Source organism: Heteronotia binoei, chromosome 1 (assembly GCF_032191835.1).
Source record: "Heteronotia binoei isolate CCM8104 ecotype False Entrance Well chromosome 1, APGP_CSIRO_Hbin_v1, whole genome shotgun sequence".
Taxonomy (NCBI): domain Eukaryota; kingdom Metazoa; phylum Chordata; class Lepidosauria; order Squamata; family Gekkonidae; genus Heteronotia; species Heteronotia binoei.
The window spans coordinates 222,432,644-222,460,125 of NC_083223.1; the positions used below are offsets into that span (position 1 = coordinate 222,432,644).

The 27,482-nt window shown below is 39.4% G+C and overlaps 1 protein-coding gene across 1 annotated transcript; it reads right to left on the reverse strand.

Moving 5' to 3' along the window:
- Positions 1-7,938: 7,938 nt before the first annotated feature.
- On the reverse strand, positions 7,939-27,097 carry CNPY3 (canopy FGF signaling regulator 3). The gene is made up of 6 exons (XM_060248157.1): positions 26,889-27,097; positions 23,476-23,599; positions 21,409-21,505; positions 18,502-18,624; positions 11,010-11,127; positions 7,939-9,194 (listed from the first exon to the last, which is right to left on the reverse strand). The coding sequence occupies exons 1-6, from the start codon at positions 27,007-27,009 to the stop codon at positions 8,953-8,955; spliced, it is 825 nt and encodes a 274-aa protein (XP_060104140.1). The 5' UTR covers positions 27,010-27,097; the 3' UTR covers positions 7,939-8,952.
- Between the last annotated feature and the right edge of the window lie 385 nt (positions 27,098-27,482).

A 27,482-nucleotide genomic window follows, 5' to 3' on the forward strand; every position in this document is an offset into this window, starting at 1 on the left:
AACTTGCCCAGATTGCCCCTGGCTCAAGGTGGATTTTTCGAGATCGTTATCTCCCAGTATACTTAAAGGAGCGGGAGGGGGAATCCCCGTTTGAACAAGGCAAAGATAAGTTAGGAGTCGATTACTAAAGTATTTAATGAAGTTACTTATTGCGTAAAGCTTCTTGCTGGTTCTCAGGAAATCAAAAATGTTCCATTCATGCCTTTGAAACTCCACGGAGATGAAAGTTGGCCATAGCCCTGCCTCCTCTGATAACCTGAAGCCCCCCATCATCGCCATCTTTGGCACCAGTTATCTAGTCTGGATAACAGACGGCACCATTTCCCACCACAGCACCTATTATTGCAAAGAGCTCCCTCCCAAAGGACAGAAGAGCAGGCCCCTGAGTTGTGTCTCCAATTAATTTAAAGTTATCATTAATTACCATTATCGCCGAGTATTAAAAGGCAGATTCCTTTTGTAGAACATCATGTGGAATCTAGCTGCAAATTTCTTATTTATTTATACAGCAGTCTCTTTATGTAGAAGAGCCCCGTGGCGCAGTGTTAAAGCTGCAGTACTGCAGTCCTAAGCTCTGCTCACAACCTGAATTCGATCCCCGGTGGAAGCTGGGTTCTCAGGTAGCCAACTCGAGGTTGACTCAGCCTTCCATCCTTCCGAGGTCGGTAAAATGAGTACCCAGCTTGCTGCAGGTAAAGTGTAGATGACTGGGAAAGGCAACGGCAAACCACCTCATAAAAAGTCTGCCATGAAAACGTTGTGAAAGCAACATCACCTCGGAGTTGGAAACAACTGGTGCTTGCACAGGGGATCTTTCCTTTCCTTTCCTCTTTAAGTAGACAAAATGCAAAGAGATGGTCCCTACCCAAATCCCAGAAACTTATGATTTAAATCTCAAATGGACATAAAGGGGAGCAGGAAGGAGGGGGACATACACTTGGGTAATGGCACTGTGAATTAGATGACAACCAGCGTACTGTAGTATTTAGAATTCCAGACTAAGATCTGGGAAAGCTGAGTTCAAACCCCCACTGTGACATGAGTTTCACTGAGTTACTTTGGAGCCAGTCTTTCTCTCAGCCTGATCTACCTCACAAGGTTGTTGTGAGAGTAAAATGCAGATGGAAGAACCATCCATGCTGCCCTGGGCCCCTTGTAGGAAGGATGACATACTGATGCATGTTAAGCAAATATGCCTACAGAAACCTTATACAGCAACCAATCTACAGCTCTGCTGGGAGTGAAGCTTTAGAGAAGCCACAGGATGCCTTCTTAAAAACAACAGATCAGTAGCAGAAAATGGCCTTGAGGTGGTAACTACTTACTGAATTAAATTCAAAAAGTTTATCTAGCTTTTTGTATGCACTATGATGTAATACTCTGCAGATATACACAGCCTTTCATTTGGGTGCTTGGCCCATTTTGTTTGCCTTTTCTTTGCCTTCTCTGTCACCAATCAGTTTTTCTTTTTGTTTCTTTTCAGTATATTGGGTTGTGGCTCCATTGACAAATTGGAATATTTTTAAAAAGCCTTTTTTAAAAAAAAAAATCAAAGTCCAGAGAGTAGTCTCAAATTATAGAGACACAGATGCAGATTAAATTTTATCAGATTAATGCAGCATGCTGAGCCATGAAATAAACCATGAGCACATAAACTCTTCCCTCTGGCGTTCCTTGAAAAACATAAAAGGGAGAATTGGGGTAGGGGGGGAGGAGTGGCCAAAAGGTCAGGAGCACAAAATTAGGGAGGGATTAATTATACATCCCACATACATCATGCATATTTTATCCTACCCCGCTGCCTATTGGGAGAACAAAGCAGATTCTTTGATTCTACTTTAACCTCACAACAAGCTGAGGGACAAAGACTGGACCAAAATGCTGGAGTAATGGGGATTTGAACTCCGCTCTGTCCTTTTGTATCCTGGTATGCCAATGCCTACAGCATAGAGGCATTCAGTTAGTTGTCCTCCAGTGCTTCGGCTGGAGCTCAACTGGTGGTTTCCCCAAGGAATTCCAGTAGCAAAGTTTGTGTATCTGCATGGGAAAGTAACTCAGCAAATGGGGTTGTAAATGATGTCAAGGAGGCTTTATCACAGCCACCCATAATGCTATTCTTGGTGAATTTGAGTTGGTACAGCCCCCCATGCAGCTTTAAGGCCACTGAATCAACACACATTTGGTTGCAAAACCTTTTCCTGGCAAGTATTTTGAGGGTGCATACTCAAAATTACTTAATATACTAGTTACCCCTTAACTTGTGTTGGTCCCACAGGACTAGGAGTGTGTATGTGCTATAGTTTGCATCCAGAGTCAATCACTGTTACTGTCCAACTTCTCTTCCCTTTGTACATTAAGTCCCATATCAAGTTCACTTCCTATGCTGGAGGGGGTCAAACTTTGTCCTTTTGGCATCCCTGATTTAGTTTAATATTTGATTGGAACAGAGTTAAATTGTATTAAGGGCCAGATGCAGTGTAAGATGGGGAAAGATAAGACAAACAACCAGCCCCTTTGGAAAAAATCAAAGGTTTATTTAACAAAGGAAAAGTACTTAAACAAGTTGTGAAATCCAACATCCATGAATCAGCACCAGCATCGCTCTTAGCCATCATCACAATCCCTGAGTCCTAATTAGGATGAAGAGCTTGCTCTAGAGGTGTTTTACAAAGCAGGGTGTGAAGATTGATTCAGACATGTTAAATTCAGGGGCTGTTCTAAGAAAGGAAGAGAGCAGAAGGGGACACCCAATGAAGTTGATGGATAATAAGTACAGCACAGACAAAAGGAAACACTCCTTTATTCAATGGGTAATTTCATTGCGAAATTCTTTGTGAGTGAAGGTAGTGATGGCAGTGGTTTGAAAAGGGGGTTCACAGAGGAGCAGTCCATCAGTGGTTCCTAGTCATGGTGATTAAAAAGAACTTCTATATTCATGGGTAGTGAACCTCTGCAATCCAGTGCTGGAGGGCAACATCAGGGGAAGGCCTCAGACTCAGTGTCCTATTTATAGAACAAAACAGTAGACAAATTCACCTTTAAGTTGGTCTTAAAGGTACACTTGTCTACTGCTTTGTTCTATTGCTTCAAACCAACATGGCTGCCTACTGGGATCTGTCCTATTTATTGGCATCCCAGGACAACTGGTTGGCCACAATACGAAACCTGATGTCGCACTACATAGAACGCTGGTCTGATCTAGCAGAGTTCTTCTCATGTTCCTAGAAACAGCTGGGATTCTTTATATTCTAGGGAAGGTTGCTTCATTGATACTGTTTCTCCAGTCTTGCTTCACAGTCAGCAAACATGCAACCTAACTATTGAAACAATCTTTCCCCTTTTCCACTCCACCCACCCCCCACGAGGTCCCAAACCCCAAGGTATGATATTTTATCTCACAGATGCTGCCTGCTTGGCCATGTAGCCAGCTAATTATTTCAAAGGAGTAGCTCTGTTAGTCTGTTGTAACAAATAAAGGATTCCAGCAGCACTGTAAAGACCAATACAATTTATTCTGGCATAAATTCTCATAAACCAGAGCTCACTTCTATGTGTATTCAACTCATGAAAGTTTATGCAGGAATTAATTCTATTTGTCTTTAAGGTCTAGTCTACAATATTCCAGTAACCCAAAGAATACAGTCTGATACCTTCATATATCAGCGGGACCATGAACTTAATACAAATTCATAGTCCCTCTGATGCTAATTGGGTGATGTGTGAAGATATAAAATACAACCATTCTAGCTGCTCAAGGAACAAAACTTTCAAAATGTTTCCCATCTAGAATCTTTGAGGAAAAGTTGCCAGTTTGAATGGGATGAAAACTGACCCACTTTTTCTCATCTTTTGCATCTATAAGTTCTGGAAGTGATCGTGCAAATTATATGAAGATGGTTATTTGGGGTGGTTAAATTACTGCTGAAACACTGCTCCCTCAGAGTGGTCCACAAAGACTGACAAAGGACTGGTAAATGATGGGTTCAGCCCTCCCAAACTGAAGGTGCTCTGGAAGCTCTGGTCCATAAAAATGAATATTAGTATCATCACCAAAATGCAAAAATCTCCTCTTCCGTTTACACACTCCACAAGAAGTGTGTGGACATTTGGGATATTTACCTTATTGCAGGTATTCCAGTGTTTGGTGCTATGCAGGTTTTTTTCCAACTGCTTAAATATTTTTATATCCTATCAAACTCATTTCAGTAGCCAAGATCTCAGTGCTCAGTGTTCCCGCTAAGGCGAGTCAGCATGAGCTAGCTCACAGAGTTTGAGCCTCCAGCTCACACATTTTTGTCTTACCTCAGGAAGGATGACCCCAGAGCACCCTAATTCATGCAGAAGCTCACAACTTTAATGCCCATAGCTCACAAGACTCTGCAGCTTAGAGGAAACATTGTCAGTGCTGTATTCCAGCTTGGCTAAAAGCTTCATCCCTTTGTTTAAACAATTCCTTAAAATTGTGTGCGTTTCCCCCTCCCATTTGATTCCATTTGTTAAAACCTAAACCTGTAGGTTCCTTTAGAACAGGAGTGAGAAGTGACGGAAAAAAAGTCTTCCACTTACACTTGCTTCTCCAAAGTATGCTTACAGCCACTAAGAGGTGGACCTCATTCCTGCAGACATATGTCTCTTAGAGCCATAGAATCATAGAGTTGGAAGAGACCTCCAGGGTCATCTAGTCCAACCCCTGCACAATGCAGGAAAACCACAAATACCTCCCTCCCCCCACAATACATCTCCAGTGACTTGTGCTCCGTGTTGAGAAGATGGCAAAAATTCCAGGATCCTTTGCCAATCTGGACTGGAGAAAACTTTGCTGACTGACCCCCAAATGTCAATCAGCATTTCCCTGGGTGTGTAAGAATTTTAAATGCAAAATTTAGCAATGTGTGAAACAAAAGTTCTGTTCAAAACACCAATACAAGAACTAAGCACTGATGCAACCCTTCCTGCCCTCCTTCTCATGATCTGCCTAATTTACAGAATCAGCATTGCTGTGAGATGACCATCTAGCCTGTTTAAAAACCTCCATAAACCAATGTCTTCCCAGCTGCTTAAATATAATAACAAGACACAGAAATTCTGCTCAGGCCAACCCATCCTACAACTACTATCCCTTAAGAGTATGCTGTTAAATGCAAAATTTAGCAATGTGTGAAACAAAAGTTCTGTTCAAAACACCAATACATTGAACTAGACAAAAAGCAAACACATTTTTAAAGGAAAAAGCTATTACAGTTTGAAACCAGGCTGTGCCTTCCCAGGTCATTGGTGCCCTTGCCCAGCAAAGGTCTCATTTAGTAGGATTCTCCCTCCATGGTAGAGATTACATAATGGGTAGCAACACAAACCCATATGAAATTCAGACTCCTTCCTCCCTTTCTAAGCAAACACAAAAGCACAACCAACAGCCAGTGTAACTGTTCTCAAGAGAGGTATAGTATTTCATAACAGTGCTTCTACTCAAGGGCTGTGCTTATTTAAGGATGTAGCAGTGCCTACAAGGAAATGCAGATTGACAGCTGAACTATGACATTATTTGTCGGTACAAAGATGCCAACTTAACTGCAGGATTGTGGTAGGACATTAACTTTGTTACTTTGTAACCCATGATTGTTTTGTCCTGTCTGCCTGCTTCATTGTGATTTTCACTCCTTTCTTTTTATTGTGAAGGTGAACATTTTCAAATAATGGATTTAGAATTGACCACAAATGAAGCTACATGCTCAAATCATGCTTCAACTAAAACCACCTGGAAATGCAAATGGTGGGTGGTGGTGGTTTACTGAAAAAAAAAGCGGCAGTGCAGTAATGTGCTAAGAAAGGCAAGATAGGCCTCCAAGGATGTTCAGAACATCACTGTACAGAAGGAAATTGCACTGAACCTAGAAGAACTGGACTTCCATTTTTAGGACCAGCAAGTCCTCCCTTGGAGACCATTATTGCCCTGAAGCAAAACCTTTGAAATTCACAAATGCCTGAAAGTGCACTACCTACTGGTCCTTTGGCCCACTTTCCTCTGTCACCTGCTATATATAGCAAATGGAAGTCTATAAATCTGTTCCACTGTAAGACAGAATCAATGGCGCAGCAAAGCGCAAGGCACAGTGACTGCCTATTATTTCGGTATTTCAGGACTTTTGGAGGACAATCCTAGCCCTTTCCCCTTCAGAAAGCATATAGATGAATCAGGTATTTAAGCTGCCAAAACATTTAAACAGAGCAATGGAAAACTGCTTTGTAATTCTTAACTTTTTGCCTTATTTGTTCAAATGTAGGAAGTGTCTGGGGACAGGAAGAAGCCACTATGTATTAGGTGAGAAGCAGGAGGTGAGATCAAAGTTCCAAAATAAATTCACAAGGTTGCTATATATGCAAATCTCCATCTCATAAGGAACAAACAGCACTCAGCAGCTATAGGGGGAAGCCTCATCACAAGGCAGCCTCCAAAATTATGTGCTGTCCTCCTTTCAGAAACCTGCCTCAGGTCAGACTCTACATCAATTGTCCTTATCTGCTTCTTTCTTCTGAATCCACATGTAGTACATGCATGGACATGGCCAAGTAGTAAAAGAGTGATGGCATCAGACTAGTCTAACAAGTAATTTTTTTATTAGTAGAAAGGCCAGCCATTGGCTGAGTGAGAAGAGCTTTGGGACACACCCCCAGAGTAACCTCATTTACACTAAACTTTCTTTCCTTCCAACTTTGCCAGCTGGACAGCCATCCTGTTAGAACTCAGGAAAAGGCTCAGCAAAAGAGGGACTCTACCCACAGGCCTAAACCCAAGTTGGGAGCAGCAGTTGCCACCAGAGCATAATCTCAGGATCTCCCAGTTACAACTATCCATGGGAAAGTTGTTAGTGCCTTAAACCAGTTATGACAAGTTCTGTCTTAGAAGCACAACATCCCACTTTATTATTGTTGAGGTTTGAAGATATGTAGGGATGTTTCTGCAGAAGGATATGCAAGTCTGTCACTCAAGTCTACAGAAAGCATCACAAATCCAGGAAGAAATATGTATGTTGACCAGTCCCAGCCTGTTCGCAATACACCTACACATGCTGTATTCCTGCTGGATCACATGACTTCAGAAGCAGGCACATGCAGTATTAATATGCTGCATCCAACCCAGAAAGTCTTTTGCTCTATTCTGGGCCTAAGTGCAGCTTTATTATGCCAACACATTTCTTGTAATCAAACTATAGTGAATCCAAAGATACAAAATTATAATTATTGGCACAGAATCAAGGCAGTTTTTGAACACACATGGAGCTGCCTTATACTGAATCTAACCCCTGGGTCCATCATGATCAGTATTGTCTACTCAGACCAGCACCAGCTCTTCAGGGTCTCATGCTGAGGTATTTCACAACACCTACTACCTTGTCCTTCTAACTGGAGATGCTGGGGATTGAACCTGGGAACTTTTGCATACCAAGCAGATGCTCGATCACTGAGCCATGGCCCCTCCCCTTTTGCTTAGAAGTCCTTTGTCCAATAGGAAACCTCAGAGAGTTTCAAAACGGATGTAGACAAGTGTTTAGAAATCTGTACCTGTTCCCTTTAAGAGACACTTTTTCTATTTAAGTGACACCATCTTTATCTATGGTGCATCACACTTCTCCAAAGGCTACAAATGCTCATTGTGGTACAGAAAGTTAACTGAAGAGCAGAACATGCCTCAGGCAGCCCACAAGAGATATGTAGACTTCACTGCTTACAGTCTCTCAGAAAATACCACTCAATTGTTTGTTCTGAAGATGGAAGCCTCCACTGATTTGCCCAGGTGCTTATATAATAAAATTAAGTTACAAAATATATTGATGTCACAAAAATGGATAAGAGCACATTATTGCATAAACAGAAGACAATACTGTGCATGTCTCAGCACAGAGATGGCAAGCCAACATAGGGATTAAATGGAGCAAAAGCTATGCAAACAATTTTATTTACACTCTTTGTACCAGAAAATCGGGAAGGGTGTTCACTGCAGCAAAAAAAGGCAAAGAATTTTTTAGGGTGGGTAGGGGAAGAGGAAGTATCACACACATGTGCAAGGTGTCTCCAGGCTGGAGCTGCTACAGAGAACTAAACCTTTAGTAAGGTGAGAAGAAGACTCACCAAACAATGGAATGGCAACAAAAGTATGATATCCTTTGTTGTCCCAGTAGAACCTTCACTACTACTTTCCTCTAGGCAAATTCCATGATTGGCATGACAGAAAAGGGTAGAACTAGAGCCCGCTTTTCAAGGAACTCATTTCGGGAATGTGCCAAGTTATAGCTGGCAAGTTATCCTGGGGTCACAGTCAAGTCTTGTACAACAGCTTGAAAAATGAGCTACTGGAAGGGCAAATCTTTCATGCCTAGTGCTTGCTTGTTTAAAAAAAAAAGGGAAAAAAGCCAGTACTAAATTCTATAAGGATGTGCTGATTTCTACCAATTCACCCCTTAGGGCTTGGGAGACACGCCCCCACACCCAAAAAAAGGTGCTGGTATTCAGTACCCATGAATACTGTCACAAAAAACCAAAACAAAACAAGCCTGTAACTCTCATCTCACAGCTGTGTGTGGCAACTCAAGTGGGGGCAGGGGAGGGAATCAACACAGTTAGCAGACTCAGCCTTCAAGGATAAGCCTTGTCCAAGCAGCCAGCACTTCCCTGTCTCTAGAAAGGGCTTATTGCCTAGCTCCATTCCCCCTGGGTACTCAAGGAGCTAGCTGAATTCTACCCAATCTGCACCTGTGATGTGGAAGGTATAACTGCACACAATAACACTGGGCAAGTACAGTCCAAATGGCCACGATCATTGCTCCTCAGGAAATGACCTGTATCAGAGTATCTTCCCATCCTGCAACTGTGGCAGACTAAAGCAGTTCTTGGTGGCCTGAGCATAAGCTTGCAGCCCCACACTCAAGGGAAGTGGGAGTGGGGGAGGGGGGGCGCCTAAAGTTCATCGGCTTTGTGCGAAAGTGGAGCCACTTTCTGAATGTTCCCTTCTGCCTTTGCTTGATCTAGAGCCTCCCTGGCTCCGGCCTCCACATTCTCCATTTCTTGCTCAACCGTGTCCTTGTTCCTCTTTTTAGCTTTTGTATTCTTCTTGGTTTTGCCATCTTTTTTCTTGGTTTTCTTCTGCCCTGAAGATGCTGTGTCCCCTTTCTTGCCATTCCACTTCTCTTCCAAGCAGCCTATGGAGGTGAGAAGGAAGAAAAGGGAACAGTGAAACACTGTATTCTCACTTCAATAATTGCCATTCCCAATATTGTCTCCCAAAGCCAATAAACTGTAATTTCCATTTAGTCTAAGATGCATATAGCAGCACCGCTCCATGGTAACAGCCAAGAACAAAAGTTATGTAATACTATTTATTAAGATGAACAGACACAATACAACACATATCTAGTGCCACCAGAGCATTTCTGCAGATGGAACCATTTCTGGAGCATGACTTTCTCACTTCCTGTGTTCTGTCATCATAGCCAAATATGTCCCATGAAATTCAGTACCCAGGGGTTCCTTGTCCCTTTGGTGAAGCATTCTTGGGAATATTTTGGGATGCAGCAGCATGAAGTGGGAAAGTCACACACTGCAGTTGGAAATCATGCACAAAAAAGTCCTAGTGGATCCATCTCATGGTATGCATGCTTTCGAGGCCTCTGGAATTCTTACTCAGGTAGGAGTTAAAAAGAAACTATTGGAAAAAAGGAGGAAAAAGGGATTGTTCAGGACACAACTTTAAGGTCTTTCTCTGTACCCTAGAAAGGATGCTCTATCAATGCCAATAGACGCAGGAAAAGGCTTGAATACTCAAAGTCTTCCAGGAAGGAAGGGGGAATGGATACCATTCAAGTAAAGAAAATAAAACCCAGACCAGCATTTGATCAACTGTGGTGTTCTCTGTGTTTTCAACTGGATGGCATCCATTTTTTACTTTTTTCTCCAGAAGATTATGGGAGAAAAAGATACTTGATAAACACATGAAGCCGTCTTCTGTTGAGTCAGACCATCTGTCTACCAAAATCACTATTACCTGATCTGACTGGCAGTGGTTCTCTGGGGTATCAAGCAGAGATCTTTCACATCACCTGCTATGAGATGCCAGAAATTGAACCTTAAGATGTTCCATATGTAAAGTGTATGTTCTACCACTGAGCACACTCACTGCATCCACTGGAATTATCCAGTTTAAATTAGTGATTATTAGGTTCAAGGGGACCTGGGTTCAAATTCTGACCGAGGCATGACCCTTGGGCCAGTCACCATCTCTGTTCTACTTGCTGGATGGATGTTGTGAGGATAAAATGGGGATAGCTGGGAGCTATCCTGAGCTTCTTTAACTTTTACAAATGTAACAAATGACACAAATGGTTGCATTAGGACCTAACATAGTAGCTGATCAATTTTATCTACCTACGTATAAAGCAGCTGTTCTAGGTGAGGGGAAAGCATTTTTGGTGATACACAAATGTGGTGAAGCAAATAATCTTACGAGAATGCCTCTTCCAAAATGACACAACCCAACTTCAGTCTACATTTGCACTTCAAATAATTAATAATAAAGATCACCCACATGATTAGGCAGGAAAACCTTTTTATTCAGTTAAAATGCTTTTAGCTGTACTTGCTGATTGACTCAACTTTGCAAGGGACTATATTTGTAAGTCAAGTATACTTGGTAGGAGTGGCCTGCAACCTTAATCTCTTTCATACTCATAACCCTAGGAATCAGGCTACTGATATTCCAAGTATACACAATGAAAACACGCTTCTCCACACAAGTGCATGACTGAGCAAGGATTCAAAAGCACACCCCCAGTCTAGCATCTTGTCCTATCTAGAGTGCCCACACTCCCACCTATAAGTGCCCTTATTCCCATCACAAACTATCAGCAGCCTAGCACAGTTAAAAAAAAAAGTTACTGAGTCCCAGTCTACGGTGGAATGGGAACACATGTCCCTGAAATCCAACAGCCAAGCCTGTCACCCTTGGGAGAGCAACTCACTGGTGTCTTTTCCTTTCAAAACGTGATTTGCACAGAGGAACTGAGACAGGTCTTCTTCCTGGTGGTTTTTGTACCAGTCTTCAATAACATCTTCATATTCCTCCACCATTGTATCACACTAGAAGATAAGGATACAGTCTATTAGAAAAAAACTTTTTCAATAAAAGCTACAGTACAAAGCAGCAACTTTCAGTGTACCTTGTATCATAACTGCTCATGGAATTTCTAAACATACAAGCAGGGAACCTCTGAGGATTTGCAGGCAGAATCCTTTTCCCCCCTTCCCTAGTTTTTTCTATTTTCTTTCCCTTAGAATCCCATAACTTCTCCTTTCGCTGCTTCCTTCTGTCTTTCCCATCCACCCACCCACTTCTATATGCCTCCCCAGCATTTGGGGAGGGAGAGGAGGAGGAAAAGAAGAATGATTTATACTCCGTTATTCACTTGGAGTCTCAGAGTGACTTACAATCTCCTTTCCCTTCTCCACCCCACAACAATCTGTGAAGTTAGTGGGGCTCAGAGAGCTCTGACAGAAACTGCTCTTGAGAGAACAGCTCTGACAGAACATGTGACTGACCCAAAGTCATACCAGCAGCAGCATATGGAGGAGTAAGGAATCAAACCCGGTTCTCTTAGAGTCTGTGGTGGTCTAACAACCTTCAAAATGGCCACTGAGAATTCAGTGGGCATTCTTTTAAAGCTAGAAGTGTTTCTATTACTTGGGTTTCTTTTTTCAGCTTTCATTTTTCAGCAAACCTGGGACTTCCTTCAAGTTTGTAGAGAAATCCCCCCTACCAGTGCCCAGTTCCATTTTGCAGCTCTATCAATCCACATTCTATGTTTGGACTTCCGGGGTTGGATCGTGGAGAATTAAGTAGCTGCTCAAAAAGGGGAGCGGACCGGAGCCTCTGTTCTGGACAGAGAAGGCGAATCCAACGCCTGCTGCCTACTTTTCTCAGTGAGGGAAAAGGCTAAGACATGCATGGGAGAATTCTGAGGGGATTTACTTTGACTGACGAGAAGTTCCAGTGGGGTTCCTTTTAGGCTTTGAAGAGTCACATTCCAGCGTCTACAGAGCGTCTCCGTGGTCATTAAATTGACTTAAATTCATCAAGATTTAAGGCTTCTTTGGACTATTTTAAATTCTAAATAACTATCTTTGGAGAGAACAGTGTTAAAGAGGTTAAATTTGGCTGCAAGGTAAGAAGGTAATTATCTTTCATTCCGGGACTAAAATCAACTTTATAAGAGATAACGATTGGAGTTTGGACTTAACTACTATATTCTAAAGTTATAAATAAGAGAAGGGGGAAATTTTGAGATTTTTGGAGATTTAGAAGCAAAGTTAAAAGACGAAAAACAACTTATGTTTGGAATACTTGTGGTTTCTGCAAAAATCTCCCATTGTCACTGAGTTGGTAGACGTCACAGGAAGTGGCATCACAAATTGTATCGCAAGATCTTTCAGTCATCAAGAATGGGACTTCGTGGCAAGAAAAGAAGGAAGGAGCCATCGGAAGAAGGGAATTTTAAGACCACCTGGCCTTCTCTAGGATTCGAAAACCATAGAAAAATTGCAGCGGCCATTAAAAGAACGTCAAAAAATATAAAATTTAATGATAAAGAACGGGACTTTAAAAGTTACTGGAGCCAGCAGATATCATCACTACAGAATGAAATATACTGGAATATATAAGTGGAATTAATTTTGGTGGTCTTTTGAAGAAAAAGAAAAACTTTTAAAAATTAATATCTTAACTTAGGAAGCCCTGAGGATGGCGATTTTGGGTGCATTGGAAAGGGCATCTCCTAATCTACAAGATCCAGTGGTTTATTTTGAATTTTGAGAGATCAACCCGAGAGCCTATTTTGGCAGTGAGAGGACTGAAATGTCAGAACACAAGCCGGGAATAAAACAGACATGTGTAAGAACCGTTTCATTTGAGGAGGGGAAAATGCCTAAGATACAAGACCAACTAGATGCCATGGAGGCAAGACTGGTTAAAGTGATGAAAGAGCTAATCACAAATAAAAAAAAGCAACTAATCAAAGAACTAAAAAAAGACACTGAATCAAATGCAGATGTGGTGAAGTCAGAAATCAAAAAAGAAATTGAAGATCTCAGAAAGGACTCACAAACAACGTTAAATAAAGTACATGTGGTTGAAAACAAGGTGAAAGATCAAGATACCATGATTAATAAATTGCAGGAAAAGGCAGTGCTGCAAGATTGTAAATTAATGGAAAACCAGATCCGTTTGAGAGTAGTACCTGAAGATGAAGGAACTGATTTAAAGACATATATAATATGGATCATTGCTGAATTTTTGGAGATTGATCCTGATGAATCTATTTACCTTTATGACTATATATATATAGGGTCAATTCACTGTATGCCAAGAGAAACAAACTACCAAGAGATGTGGTAATCAAATTCATTACAAGAGACATAATGGGAAAGATCTTAAGTAAGCAATTTGAAAAAATTCTGGAAATTAAAGGAAATAGAGTAAGAATCATGAAAGAGTTGCCAAGAAAGGTTATAAGTGACAGAAGACTGTATAAAAAGCTAACTGACAAGTTGTGGGAGAAGAATGTGAGATACAGATGCATACTGCCAGAAGGTCTAAGTTTTGAACATGAAGGAAAGAGGATTACAATTACGAATGTACTGGAATTGAGGAAGTTTTTTTGAAGAAAATAGGGGATTTGGGGATACAGAATAAAAAGAAAAACCATTATGGATTACAAATTATTATCTTGGAATGTAAATGGACTAAATTTACCTAAAAAAAAAAAAGGGCTACATTTCAATGGATCAAGAAACAAAAAATGTAGTATAATTTGCTTAACAAATATTAATATTAAACAACTGGATTATACATTTTTATCCTAACAACTGGGCAAAGATTTTTTCTTTGGCTAAGGAGAAGAAAAGGGGAGTGATTTTTTATGTCAAACAAGAATTAGATCCAAAATTAATTTTTAAGGACAATGAAGGAAGATGTTTAGCTGTGGAAGTAATGATGAATGATAAAAAGACTTTGTAGTTGGGACATTTGCAACAATTAGACCAAGTGACCTATGATCAAATAATGATAATGGGAGATTTTAATGGAACAATTACAAATGCTTTGGACAGATCAGGAAAAAGAAATAAAGGGGAAATTATCAAAGTCATTTTTTAATTTAGTGAAACAAGAGAGCCTGGAAGATGTATGGAGGAAATTTAACCCTAATGTACGTGATTATACATTTTTTTCAACTAGGCATAACTCTTTCTCAAGAATTGATATGCTATGGGCTACAAAAGAATTTGGAGTTATGATGAAAAAAATAAGATTCTTCCTGAAGTTGGAGCTGACCACAATCCATTATTTTGTTTTTAAGGTCTTAACTGTTTAAATATTTAATTGTTTTATACTTGAAATTGTTTAAATTTTATGTTTGATTACTTGTTGGAAGCCGCCCTGAGCCATTCGTGGGAAGGGCGGGATATAAATCTCGAATAAATAAATAAATAAATTAATGTGGTCGGCAAGAACTGTAAAAAAGACTAGGGGATGGAGAATAAATGAAGATTTGCTACAAAATACAGAGATAGTGGTGTCTCTAGAAAAAGAAACCAAAGCTTTCTTTCAAATAAATGAAAAAGAGGATATTCAATTTCAAACTGTGTGGGATGCGTACAAAGCAATGATGAGAGGTATTTTAATTACAATAACAAAGATAAGAGAGTTAAAGAGAAACAAATGCTGGATATTCAAAAAGAGATTGGAAAAAAAGAAAGGGAACTTAAAAAAAGACTGGACAAAAAGAAAATAGGGGAAATTACAATATTGCAGAATCAACTGAGACATTTGTTAAACAAAGAGGTAGAATGGAATCTTAAGAGACTGCAACAGAAATCTTTTGAAGGAGCAAACAAACCCAGAAAATACCTGGCTTGGCAATTGAAAAAAAAAAAGGGAAAATAAATTTGTCAATAAAATTGTATTAGCAGGTAAAAAAAAATTGTTGACCAAGCAGGAATTAAAAGGGAATTTTACAAATACTATGCTAAGTTATTTCAAGGTCAAAAGGTGAAGAGAAAAATAGATGCATATTTACAAAAAATTCAAATAAATCCCTTAACAGAAAATATGGAAAAGGTCTTAAATGATCCAATTGAAAAAAATTGAAGTTGAAGCTGCAATAAAATCAATTAAAATAGGAAAGGCACCGGGCCCAGATGGTTTTACAGCAAAATTTTATAAAATCCTTGCAGAGACGTTAGTACCAAAACTTCAGAAGCTGATAAATATTATAAAGATTGATGGGAAAATACCAAATACATGGAAGGAAGCAGTAATTTCGTTGATACCGAAAGAAGACAGAGACACCACAAATGTAAAAAAAACTATAGACCAATTTCACTACTTAACAATGATTACAAAATATACGCTAGGATATTGGCAGAAAGACTAAAACAGCATTTGAACAATTTTATTAAAGAAGAACAAGCAGGATTTCTTTCCAGGAGACAAATTAGAGATAATATCAGAACTGTTATAGACATTGTTGAATACTATGAGAAGTATCCTGAAAAAGAAGTGGCATTATTTTTTGCAGATGCAGAGAAGGCCTTTGATAATGTAAATTGGGACTTTATGTTTGCAGTGATGGAGAAATTGGGACTTGGAGAAATGTTTATAAGAATGCTCAAGGCGATATACACTGAGCAACAAGCAAGACTATGTATAAATGCTGATTTGATGGAGAAAATAATAAGTTACTAAAGGAACAAGGCAAGGCTGCCCTCTATCTCCATTGATATTCATAATGACGCTAGAGATTTTGCTTATGCAAATACAAGAAGATAAAGAATAGAGGAGTTGAAATTGAACCGTTTTTCTTATAAATACAGAGCATTTGCTGATGTAATGTTTATTAATGAAAATCCCTTATCTGTGACACCATTGCTGCTTTGAAAAATACAAGAGTATGGAGAATTGGCAGGCTTCTATATAAATAAAGAAAAATCAAAACTTTTATGTAAAAATATGACAAAGAGTCAAAAGGAAGAACTACAAAGTGCAACAGAGTGTGAAGTTACTTCAATTGTAAAATATTTAGGTGTGGACATCACCATGAAAAATATAGATCTGTATAAAAATAATTATGAAAAGCTTTGGAGAAAAATTGATGAAGATTTGATAAAATGGAACAAACTGAACTTGTCTATGCTGGGCAGTTAAAAAGAATGTTCTACCAAGAATTATGTTCTTATTTCAAACAATTCCAATTGTGAAGGACAATAAACAATTTAGTAAATGGCAAAGAAAAATTTCAGAATTTGTATGGGCAGGCAAGAAACCAAGATTCAAAATTAAAATTTTAATTGATGCAGAAGAAAGGGGATGTTTCCAATTGCCGGATCTAAAATTGTACCATGGTGCAGTATGTTTGGTATGGGTAAAAGAATGGATGACGTTATTAAATAAGAAGCTGCTGGTTTTAGAAGGACATGGAAATATTTTTGGTTGGCATGCATATATGTTTTATGGGAAAAATAAGACAGATGGTTTTTTCTCACATCATTATATAAGAAGAAATCTGCTAAGTACCTGGTTAAAATATAAAAAGTATGGTGATGAGAGAAAGCTGCTATGGACTGTGCCAACGGAAGTAATAAAATTATCCTCAGAAACTGATGCAGGGATGTGGCTAACGTACAATCAACTATTAAAGATACAGGGAGGAAAGGTGGAACTAAAATGAGCTGAAGAATTACAGTATAAATATAATTGGTTTCAATTGCAACAAATTAAGAGTTTGGTGGAACAGGATATTAAAAACGAAGGCATAAGACAAGAGCAAACAGAATGGGAAAGAATGCTGTTGGGGGATAATGAAAAATTGATTTCAAGAGTTTATAAACTATTATTGAAATGGTCTACAGAAGACGAAATAGTTAAATCTCAAATGATAAAATGGGCAATAAACTTTAACAAAGAAATACAAATGGAATCATTGAAGTATTTATGAAAGAACTCTATGAAGATATCGACATGTTATAATATTAAAGAAAATAGTTTCAAAATGTTGTATAGATGGTATATGACACCTAAGAAACTGGCAAAAATGAACAATCAGGTGTCTGAAAGGTGTTGGAAATGTAAAAAACATGAAGGATCTTTCTATCATATGTGGTGGACTTGTGAAAAGGCAAAGCAATTTTGGCAAATGATTCAGAATGAAATGTCTAAAATTTTTGGCTATGACATTAAGAGGTCTCCAGACTTTTTTTTTTGGGATTACAAATGGAAAGTTTTCCTAAACAAGATAGAACGTTGTTGTGGTATCTGCTTTCAGCTGCAAAGACATTATATGCACAGTTATGGAAGCAAGATAAAATACCAGAGAAATGGGATTGGATTTTAAAAGTTATGTCTTGGAGTGAAATGGACAAACTTACAAGAATCTTAAAAGATTATGATTTAGAGAAGTTCAGAAAAAGAATGGGAGAAATTTCAAAACTATGTTGAAAAACATTGGAAGGTAAAAGGACACTTAATGATTTTTGACAATAGTTGAAATGTGGTGGATCAATGGACTAAACTTTTAAAGGAATAATTTTCCTAAGCTTAAGGTGTAAAGAAAAAGTGAAGATGGATTTACAGACTTTAACTTTCTTATTTGGTTGTTTTTTATTTCTTTTTTGTAGTTATAAAGATTTAAAATGGAGATTCATGATTGGATAAAAGTACCTTTTTAAAAAAAAAAATAATTTTAAGTAAACACCAGTGGGAGTCAAGAAAAGGGTGGGAGAGGAGGAGGGGAGAAAAATGTGATGTATTGTTGTCAACTGGTTTTAAACAAAAAAAATCCACATTCTATGTTCCAGTTTGAATTAGAGATATGCATCACACAATTTCATCCACATAATATTATTTGTTATTTATGAAGTGGATCAGAGAAAGTGTTGTACAAAAGGAATCCTTATAAACTAACAAAAAATGTTATTTTCATTAGTGTTAATGAATTTACCAGATGCTCAAGGCAGTAGCTGGCAGTGCTGGACTGGGAGGAAATCTGTGGATATTTTCTTCTGGGGTACAGGCAGAGTGAGCCGCAGGAGTTCTGCAGGTGAATTTCAGAAGGAGGTCACAGCTTGGGGAGGCAAAGAATGTATGGGAAAAGCACCCTCACACACAGATTGCAGAGAAAGGTGCACGGAGCAGAAACACATTGAATGTTGGAAGAGAGACTATGAAATGTGAATGGAAGGGCCACAGCCTCTTGCATCCAACCAATCAGATGTGCAGATCCACTTAAAAAGGAAGAGAATTTTAAACCGTTTTAAATACTCTGCAAAGCAGCCAGCAATACAACTTGGGCTGCTGTTCTGGCCACTCTTGCTCTAGTCCAGAAGATCACCTGGAAGTTTCAGTCCTTCTGAAGTTCTTCACTACCAGCTGTCCTCATCCTCAAGCTAATCAAAGCACCATACCTGTTTCTTAAGGTCAGCCACTTCTGCAGAGGTTTCATTCCAAAGCTCATAAGGAATATCCATCACCACTTTCACTCCTTTATGGACCAGGTTGTGAAGAGTTTCAAATGTCTCAGACATGCCCTAAGGCAATATGGGAATTCAAGTTAACACAAGTTTTGGAGAAGGAATTTTAAACAAAAATTATAGTCCACAATTCTTGTTGAGACTCACAGTGGATTGCAAAAATCTAAACTCAATAGAAACAATTCAAGATATACAAGAGTGCAATGATTAGAAAGCAGTGTAGCAAACAATATGAGACATGGAATAAATCGAATAAAATAAATAAATAAATATCATAAGTAATGCAAAAAAACAGATTATGGAATTTAGAAAATAATGCAATGATGACAGGAAACTTTGTACAATAAACAGTGCTATAAATAACAATCCTATTCCCTTTAGAAAAGGGCCTCTCTGAACAATTCAATTCAAAAAATGAAGGGCAAGGGGTACAATCCTGAATTCACCTGCATTCATCTTTCTCCGAAAAAGAAGTCTCTTCAAAGTAATGCCAACAGATCACCATATCACAGAAGTTCTCTTTCCTTCAAGATTGCCAAGCAAACTTTAACTATTTCGTGAATTACTGGTTCTATCCCTTCTTGTAGGAATGTTAAAAATAAACTGACATTTCCACCATGGTGATGTGGAAAAGTTAAGATATATTGGAAAATGATCTTTATTATGCTTTCTAAAGAAATTTGTCACAACATGGTTGGTACATATAAGCTATTTCTATTAAACTTTTATTCCACTTCTATTCCAAACAAATATATGCTGTCACAGTTGCCTGGTTAGTATTTGCTAAACTTTGGGAACAAAGACAAATTCCATCTAGACAATCTTTGTTAGATTAAGTTAAAGATTACTTATTTGTGTGTGTGTGTGCATGCCTGAACCTGGAAGTCATGGCAACCTCTGGTGACTGACCCCTATTGGGGCCCTGGAGGATATTCAGAGAGAAAGCTGAATAAAGCCTGTCCCTGTACTCCCAACTTGGTATTTCAAGGAGGTCTCCCATTCAAGTACTAACTAGAGTCATCTCTGCTTAGTTTCTGAGATCTGACAAGATTGGGCTTCCCTGGGTTATCCAGGTCAGGGCAATTTTTATTTATTTCAAAGAGATGAAAACTTTTCAAATTGTGATGTAACATGGAAACAAACCTGAAATCACATGGATCAAAACATGTAACCTCTTATTTGCTTTTTTATTTACTATGCTAGATTTGCTAATACATTCTTTTCTCTTGCATGTTTGTAGATTTGTGTATATTGATTAATATCTTTTAAAAAACCCAAGCAGGCATTTCTTAAAACCCTGGAAACTAGACTGAAATTTATTAGTGTTAGCTGGGGCCAAGGGAGGGAACCTGAAAGAAGTCTTTAGGTTCTAGGAAGCTTTACCCCTGGATCCATTTTTCCCATTCCCTCCCAGTAGCTCTTCATGCCAACTGCCTAAAGTTCCACTTCAATACATATTTTGAAGCACAACAAGTTATTCCTCATTGAAGAACTCATTCCAAAACTTTTATTTGCTTCTCCTGTATTCAAAGCAATTTTTTTAAAAATGCATCAAATATGCAGGAAAACATTAAACATAATAATGAAACTAGGGAAACAAATATGGATCAATTAATAGATTTACAGAACAGCCAAATAACAAGCAAAATAAATGTGCTTGTATCAGGAGGAAAGTGGCCTCTCAGCCAAATCTCATCTGGGACCTAATTCCAAAGGAAAGTGGCCACCAGAGAAAAGGCCCTGTTTCTTCTAGCCACATATTTGATTAGAATTATTGGCAGGTCCTCCTCTTACCAGTCATTAGGTGGTGTGAGGGTCCAGCATTTATTTTCTAGTGGAAGATTTGAAGGAGGGGCTGCACAGTCCAGGATTCTAAATTGCCAGGATTTTGGACAATAATTAGTGTAGCTCCAGATAGTCACAATGCTTGCAAGACAGTCCTGAAGGAGGACTGCTTACCTAAGGGAGCTTTGAAATAAAAAGGCTAAGGTATAAGGTCTTCCCCAACACCCCTGCAAAAAATAAAAGCAGGGCAAGTAAAAGTTTCTATTAAAAAACAAATTAAGAGAATCTCGATATCACCAAAGTGAATGGGCTATGATTTGGACCAGAAAAGATTGAATTTGTGAAGTGACCCTAACTTTGATCCTCAGCCCCCAAACTACAATGGAGTTCGGCTGCTTCTTTGAAACTATTCTCTGATATGGGTATACATTGTTCCTGGACTCGTTGTGTGTAACACTATAATACAGATTATAAAGGCTGGCAGCTACATAGGTAACTTTGCCGTACTTACAGAGACTAAATGTTATGGCCTACTCCCTTCTAGCTCTACCACTGGAACCACAGAATTCCCACCAAAGTGAATGTATTCCTTAATTCATGTGGTGTTGGAAGTGTTTATGATTATTTCTAAATCAAATGTTCCTACATCTTACTCACTGTAGAGTACTCTTTAACTAGTAATTTTCTTCTTGCTGTGAGAAGGCCTAGTTTTCTCAGCTCATCAAGCACATCATCTTCTAGGAACTGGACTGATAAACAGACAGAACCAAGATAATACACTAACAAAATAATAAGGTAGCATTTTGTATCCCGCCTTTTCCCCAAAATAGGGGCTCTTCAAGACAGCCTGGCTACTGAAGTTGCTCTATCTCATTTTGAAGTCACCAGCCAAGCACTTGATTCCAAATTTAGCACTGCAATCCTATGCAGAGTAACTCCACCAAAATCACTGGGTTTAGACTGGAGTAACTCCGCATACAATGGCACTATAAGGCTTGCAAGAAAGTCCAACTGCAGCAAACTCTGGAAATGCAAGAATTGTTAGAAGGTACCAACCTTTGCAAACCGGTTGCTTCCCGTCCTCTCTTTGTGTAGGTTGTATGCCAACAGCCTGTTGCAGATGCTTTCTTGAACATCAATTAGGCGAATGTCCCTGCAGGGAGAAAAGGGTGTAAATTAGTGGAAAGATGTCTCCTTCCAGTAACAGAACTAGTAAATACTAGCTGGAAAGTTGAACTCTATGATGGCAAACTTGTTTTCCCTTGATGTTGCCTCCTGGCACTGGTATTCAGAGGCTTACTATCTCTGCATGTGGAAGTTTCCTTCAGACACTACGAGTCATTGACAGACCTGTCCTTCATGTATTTGTCTAATCCCTCTATGTCCGTGGTCATCATTATATCTTCTGGTGGCAAATTGCATAACTTAGTCACTCAGTATTTCTTTTTGTCCATCCAGAATCTAATACTAAACTTTCTTGGGATTTTTTGTTCTCATGTGAATTACCTTACACTTATTTTTCTCACCCAATCTGTAGAGAACTTTTTGGACTGCTCCACAGTCAGCCTTGGTTTACACCTTTTTGGAAAAAGTTGAGTCAATTGCATACTTGGTCATTACACTGTTCACCCCGGTTCTAGATTATTTAGGAAAAAATTAAATAGTAAGAGTCCCAATACTGATTTGTGTGGGACCCCACTGCTTACTTACTTTCATTGAGAGAGCTGCCCGTCTATTCCTACTCTGCTTCCTTTCATTTAGTCCATTTTTAATTCATAAAAGGACCCATGATTGCTAAGCTTACTAAGGAGCCTTTGGTGAAGTACTTTGTCAAAAGCCTTTTCCAAGTCCAAGCATAAAATGTCTACTGGGTCACTATTATCTACACTATTTGACTCCTGAAAGAACTTCAAAAGGCTGGTTAGGCAGGACTTCCTTGGCAGAAACAACACTGATTTTTCCTTGGCAGGGTTTGTTTTTCTGTATGCCTAGTAATTACCACTTGGTATAGCAATTCCACCTCCTGGAAAAGTTAATTTGGATTTTTCTTTGGGGTGGGGCGGCGGGAAGGGAGGGTGGTTGGATATAGTGAAACTAAAGACCTGAAAAGTGTTTTATGAATAATCAGACAGAAAGTGTGGGTCTTATTTGGTACAGAGGACTACATATTTATCAGGGGCTGCAGGCAAGAGCAGACTGGTGCATCTGTTTCTGTTCACCAATTTGCTCTGTTTTTAATTAACATGGCTGACGACAGACAACAGCCCAGGAATGCTGTTCTTTTAGAGAAGATATGTTTGAAAACATTTCTAATTTAGAAAAGGAATCTTTTGAAAACACGTCACTGTATCCATGAGAATTAGAAACACCAAGCACAATTCAGTGAGAGATGGACAAACATAACCCTGAGATCTAAAATACTATGCACACCAGTTCTAATCGTTTTAGCAAAAAGCTGACATACCCAACTTTCTTTAGATTTCACTGCTATCTTGCTGGCAGTTACACAAAGCACCTCATGGGTGAGACAGAGCCTGCACAGTACAAAAATGAAACTTACTTTGCAGGAGAGACAGGCCATGAACAGTTTATGGGAACAGGGATGTACAGTAATAACAAATGACCTGAAGCTGTCTTATACTGAATCAGGCCATCAGTCCATCAAGATCAGCACTGTCTACTCAGACTGACAGTAGCTCTCCAGGGCCTTCAGTAGCTCTCCAGGGCTCTCCAGACTGACAGTAGCTCTCCAGGCAGAGGTCCTTCTTCTTCACCTACCACCTGGTCCTTTTAACTGAAGAAGGTTCTGCATGCAAAGCTGAAGCTCTTCTACTGAACCATAGCCCCTCCCTGTTAGTGCAATCCTAAATAGAGCCAAACCCTTCTAAGCTCACTGACAGTACAGCTCTGCTGAAAACCATGATGAGAGTCTGTATATCTAAACTTTTAAGAAACATACTTTTAATGATATTAGATAGTTTTTTTAAGGACAGAAAGGCGGGATATCAGTTTTGCATAAAATAAAATGAAAGTAACATGGACCTATCCACTGAAATATTGCAATAATATACGGTATGAGGAATCAGTACTTCCAAATGCCCATCACAAGCCCCAATCACTTACGATTTTGTGTACTTTATTTGAGAACTCCTGCCATCCAAGAAGCCATACTTTGTGTCAATCACTTCCTTTGTCTTGCCAGTTTCATCAAAGGAGGATTTTAATTCCAATGCCACAATCTTGCACACTGTGAGAAGATTGAAAGATGGTAGCACAGAGAACAGATGTTAATAGCTGACCAACAGTTGACTGGGGTGTTCTTATAACACAGAGGCGGGTAGGCTATATTGGTCAAAATGCTTGATTATTTGAATACTACAGAGGCATTACAATAATTAATAACAAAAATAAGATCCACCCACTGCAATCATTCAACAATATAATACATTACTGGTAAAAGCAAAGATGAGATCAAACTTGCACTGACATATTTGTACACATTCCAAAAAAATATTTTCACATATATTATGAAGGTACACTTCTCAAGGAGCTGAAACAGACCACAGCCCCATTATCAACTGTATAATTCATTTCAACATTTTTTGTTAAGTTTACCAGCAGTCACAAGCGTTGTAATAAAGCCTCTCTCAAATTGTTTGAACTAAGGCTCTCTTTCCAAACTTCTTCTACTTTCTAAGCCCCCTTTGCTCACTCCCCCCTCCAAAAAAACTTTGCTCGCTCCCAAACTTTGTTTGCCAGATAAGTACAAAAAGATCCTTGTGTGCAACTGCTGACACAGAGTCCACTCCTGTGTGCAAGGATGTGCAACGTCAGGCAAGAGTACTGGAAGTTCCCCTAGCAGGAGCATTTCCCATTTATGGCAGATAACACACACACTGAAAAAGTCTAGTAAGGCTTAAAGAGGGCTTGGGCCCCAATATGCCCATTCCCTCTATACTGCAGCTGTGGAGAAGAAAAGAAACTGGACCAAGATTCTGTATTCCAGGAGCACCAAACATACTATTTCCTGTAATAGAATAAACTAACATACACCCAAACTAGCCAATATTTTAATACAAGCGTGCAATGAAGTGAGACATGAAGACTCATTGCAATTCTCTGTGCAAAGAAACCTGCTTAGCCATCAACACACAACCAAGTCCATCTCTCAGCCTCAGTTGCCTTCTATAAAATGACCAGTAACAGCTTGCCCAATAGAGCTATCATGAAGGTGAATTTAATTTTTTTATTATTCTATGCACTAATTGTTTTTTTAATCTTTTTTTTAATTGAACCACATTTCTCCATCAGAGAACTCAGGATGATGCTTGTGGAGTATCTCATGTTTGTGACAGAGAGCAATGACAGAGAGAGAATTTAAGTAGTAGCAGAAGAGCTGCAGAAAATGCTTCAGGACGATGGGCAACATTTTAGAGGATTTTATGCATTATAAATTTCCAAAGTGCTACAAAAGGAGTGAAGAACAAAGTCCCTGGCACATTAGAACAGAACAGGTACAACTGGCTTTGTATTTCTACTATTTATCCTCTGGTATCTATAAACAGATTAAGTTAAACTTAATCAAAATAGTGACAATCTATATTTGTTATCCAATACTTTCATGGTTCCCTCTGCTACAAAAAGCTTTAACAAACCACTGTCTCTTTTACCACTTGTGTAACTGAATAACATTCATGCTCCTTTAATCCCTGAAATAATATCCTACTTTTGTTTTTTTCTCTGGTGCCCCATTAATCAACATACCATAACTACCTTTTTGCTTTCATCAAGAGTCCTGATGTTAAGAAGAATTTCAGGATGACCCACCTCAATCATCACTGCTAAAACATCAAGATCTTCGATCTCATTCTGTTCATGTTCCTGCCACGGAAACAGGAGCACTCTCCAAAATCCTTAACAAAGAACTATCTATGTTTGCATCTTTTCCATAATTTGATTTTAGACAATGTCAAATGGTCTATAAAACAAAAGCTGCAAAAAGTTTTCTCCTAATAAATGTTGTCATGACTACTGGCAACTGATGCATTCGCCCCCCTATGCTCACTGATTAGCCCTTCCAGCCCCATCTCTAAAAGTCTGTCTCTGTAATTCATCCAAAGACCTACAAGATAAAACCTTTTCTTTAGATCAACAATACGCATCTTAATTTCAGGGTTTTTTGAGTCCCCAAGCTTCATCTTTTTCTCCAGTAACTACATGAAGTTCTATTTACTTTAACGTCAAGAGCCTAGAACTTAACCATATCTCATTCAACCTCAAAAATGCCCTGGGATGAGGTTAAAAAAAAAAAAAGGTAGTCCTCTGTGCAAGCACCAGTCATTTCTGATTCTGGGGTGACCACGTGCAAATATTTTAAATTGTTTTAATGTTTTAATTGTTGTTTATTGTATTGGTCACAGTAATGTGTTTGTGTCGACCCTTGGATTGTGAGTGCCCTCAGCCTGCCTTTGGTGGGAAGGGCGGGATATAAATTAAATAAATTTTAAAAATCAAACATTTTCATGGCAGACTTTTTTACAGGGTGGTTTGCCATTGCCTTCTACACTTTACCCCCAGCAAATTGGGTACTCATTTTACCGACATTGGAAGGATGGAAGGAGGTAGGTCTCCATTATTTCTATTCAATTAATGGGAAATGAAGGAAAAAGTTCTTCTTCACAAATTAACATGGGGTTAGTGGGGGGGGGCTGTATCATGGACTTTAGGAAACAGCAAGAAAACCACATGTTTAGTGTCCCATGCAAAAGATGCACACACTTCAATACAGGTAGAAATGCTGTACATCTAATAAGAAAGCCACAACCAATCATTGCTTGTTAATACAAGCAATGAAACTCACACAGGTGCAGCTATCACATAGGATAACATCCGTGTAGATTCCATACTATTTTCTAGAGCGAAACACTTTCTTATAGGAAACTATTTAGCATATGAAGCAGCTCATTTGATGTGTGGATAGAAAACCCCCAAGCAGTGCACATTCCTGTAAACACAGCACTCCTGGCAACTTTCCGTTTCATTACCTGCCTCTTCCACCAAAGCTCCAATTACTCAAGAAACACAGAAAAGGGGTTACAGCCAAAAAGAATACAGGCGCTCGTGGTTTCACATCCTCCTCAAAACCTCTGTTTCCAACACTGTAGTCACCTTACCCCAAAAATACGTTCCCCACTCCACATAAACAAGTTTCAATGTCACTGCATTCGTCCACAATATTGCCCCATCCTATTGCCCGTGCTTGATTATGAACTTCGCCAGTGGGGACAGAGTCCCATCTATCTTTGCTTAGTGTCATCTTGTAAACTGCCATAAACAACAACAACAATAGTAAGCAGCTTCTGATGGACTCATTTTCCTACATGAATCTGTCTAAATTCTTATCTCAAAGTCTTCCAGGCTAACAGCCATCATTACATGGTGTATCTGCGCCTCTTCAGCCAGCACGCAGGATACCCCTGCAGTCGCTTCCTATCCAGCCGGTGCTTCTCCATCCCCTTCCCCCACCCTCTTCTCACCTTCGCATTTACTAGGCAGCTTCACCCAATCGCTGTCGTCGGCGACGGCTCCCCCCAGCCCGGGGGCCGGCACCAGCGGCAGAACCACCAAGAGCACCGCGGTGGGACCCCAGGAAGCCATGTGGGTCCCCTGCTTGGGCTGCCACGCTCCCACCGCCCTCCAGCACACACTTCCTCCCGCCCAGCGCTTCCGGGAACCTCACCTCTCTCCAAGTGTAACTATAACAACCAGAAGCTCCAGCCAATCTCAGCCGGGAGCGTGTCACGATCCCACCAACCGATAGGGGTATACCACTAGGCCTTTGCATTACCAACCAATCAGAGAGTCTCGAAACCGCTCGCTTCCCCAGTGGGGACCGCGGAAAGCTTTATTTCCCAGCTCAGCCAATTGAAGTGTGACTCTGGCTGGTCTGTGATTGGTGCGTCTTTGCCTTTGTCCCTGTCAGTTTTTATTACAAAAAGGCCATTCGCAGGTTACGGGGAGAAGTAAAATTCTTTATTCTTATTGTGTTAGCTCCAAAGCGGGATTCTGAGTCAGAGCATTGGGATGGAGAAAGTAGAGAAAGAAGTTTTCTCCCTTTCTCACAATACAAG

Excerpts from the sequence above, each read along its gene's own strand:
- CNPY3 (XM_060248157.1), bottom strand. The coding sequence starts at position 27,009 with ATGGCTTCCTGGGGTCCCACCGCGGTGCTCTTGGTGGTTCTGCCGCTG. Across the intron at positions 21,506-23,475 it reads CAAATAAAGTACACAAAATC|GGACATTCGCCTAATTGATG; the intron begins GTAAGTGATTGG and ends TTCTCCCTGCAG. Across the intron at positions 11,128-18,501 it reads TGGCTGACCTTAAGAAACAG|TGTGATACAATGGTGGAGGA; the intron begins GTATGGTGCTTT and ends CTTATCTTCTAG.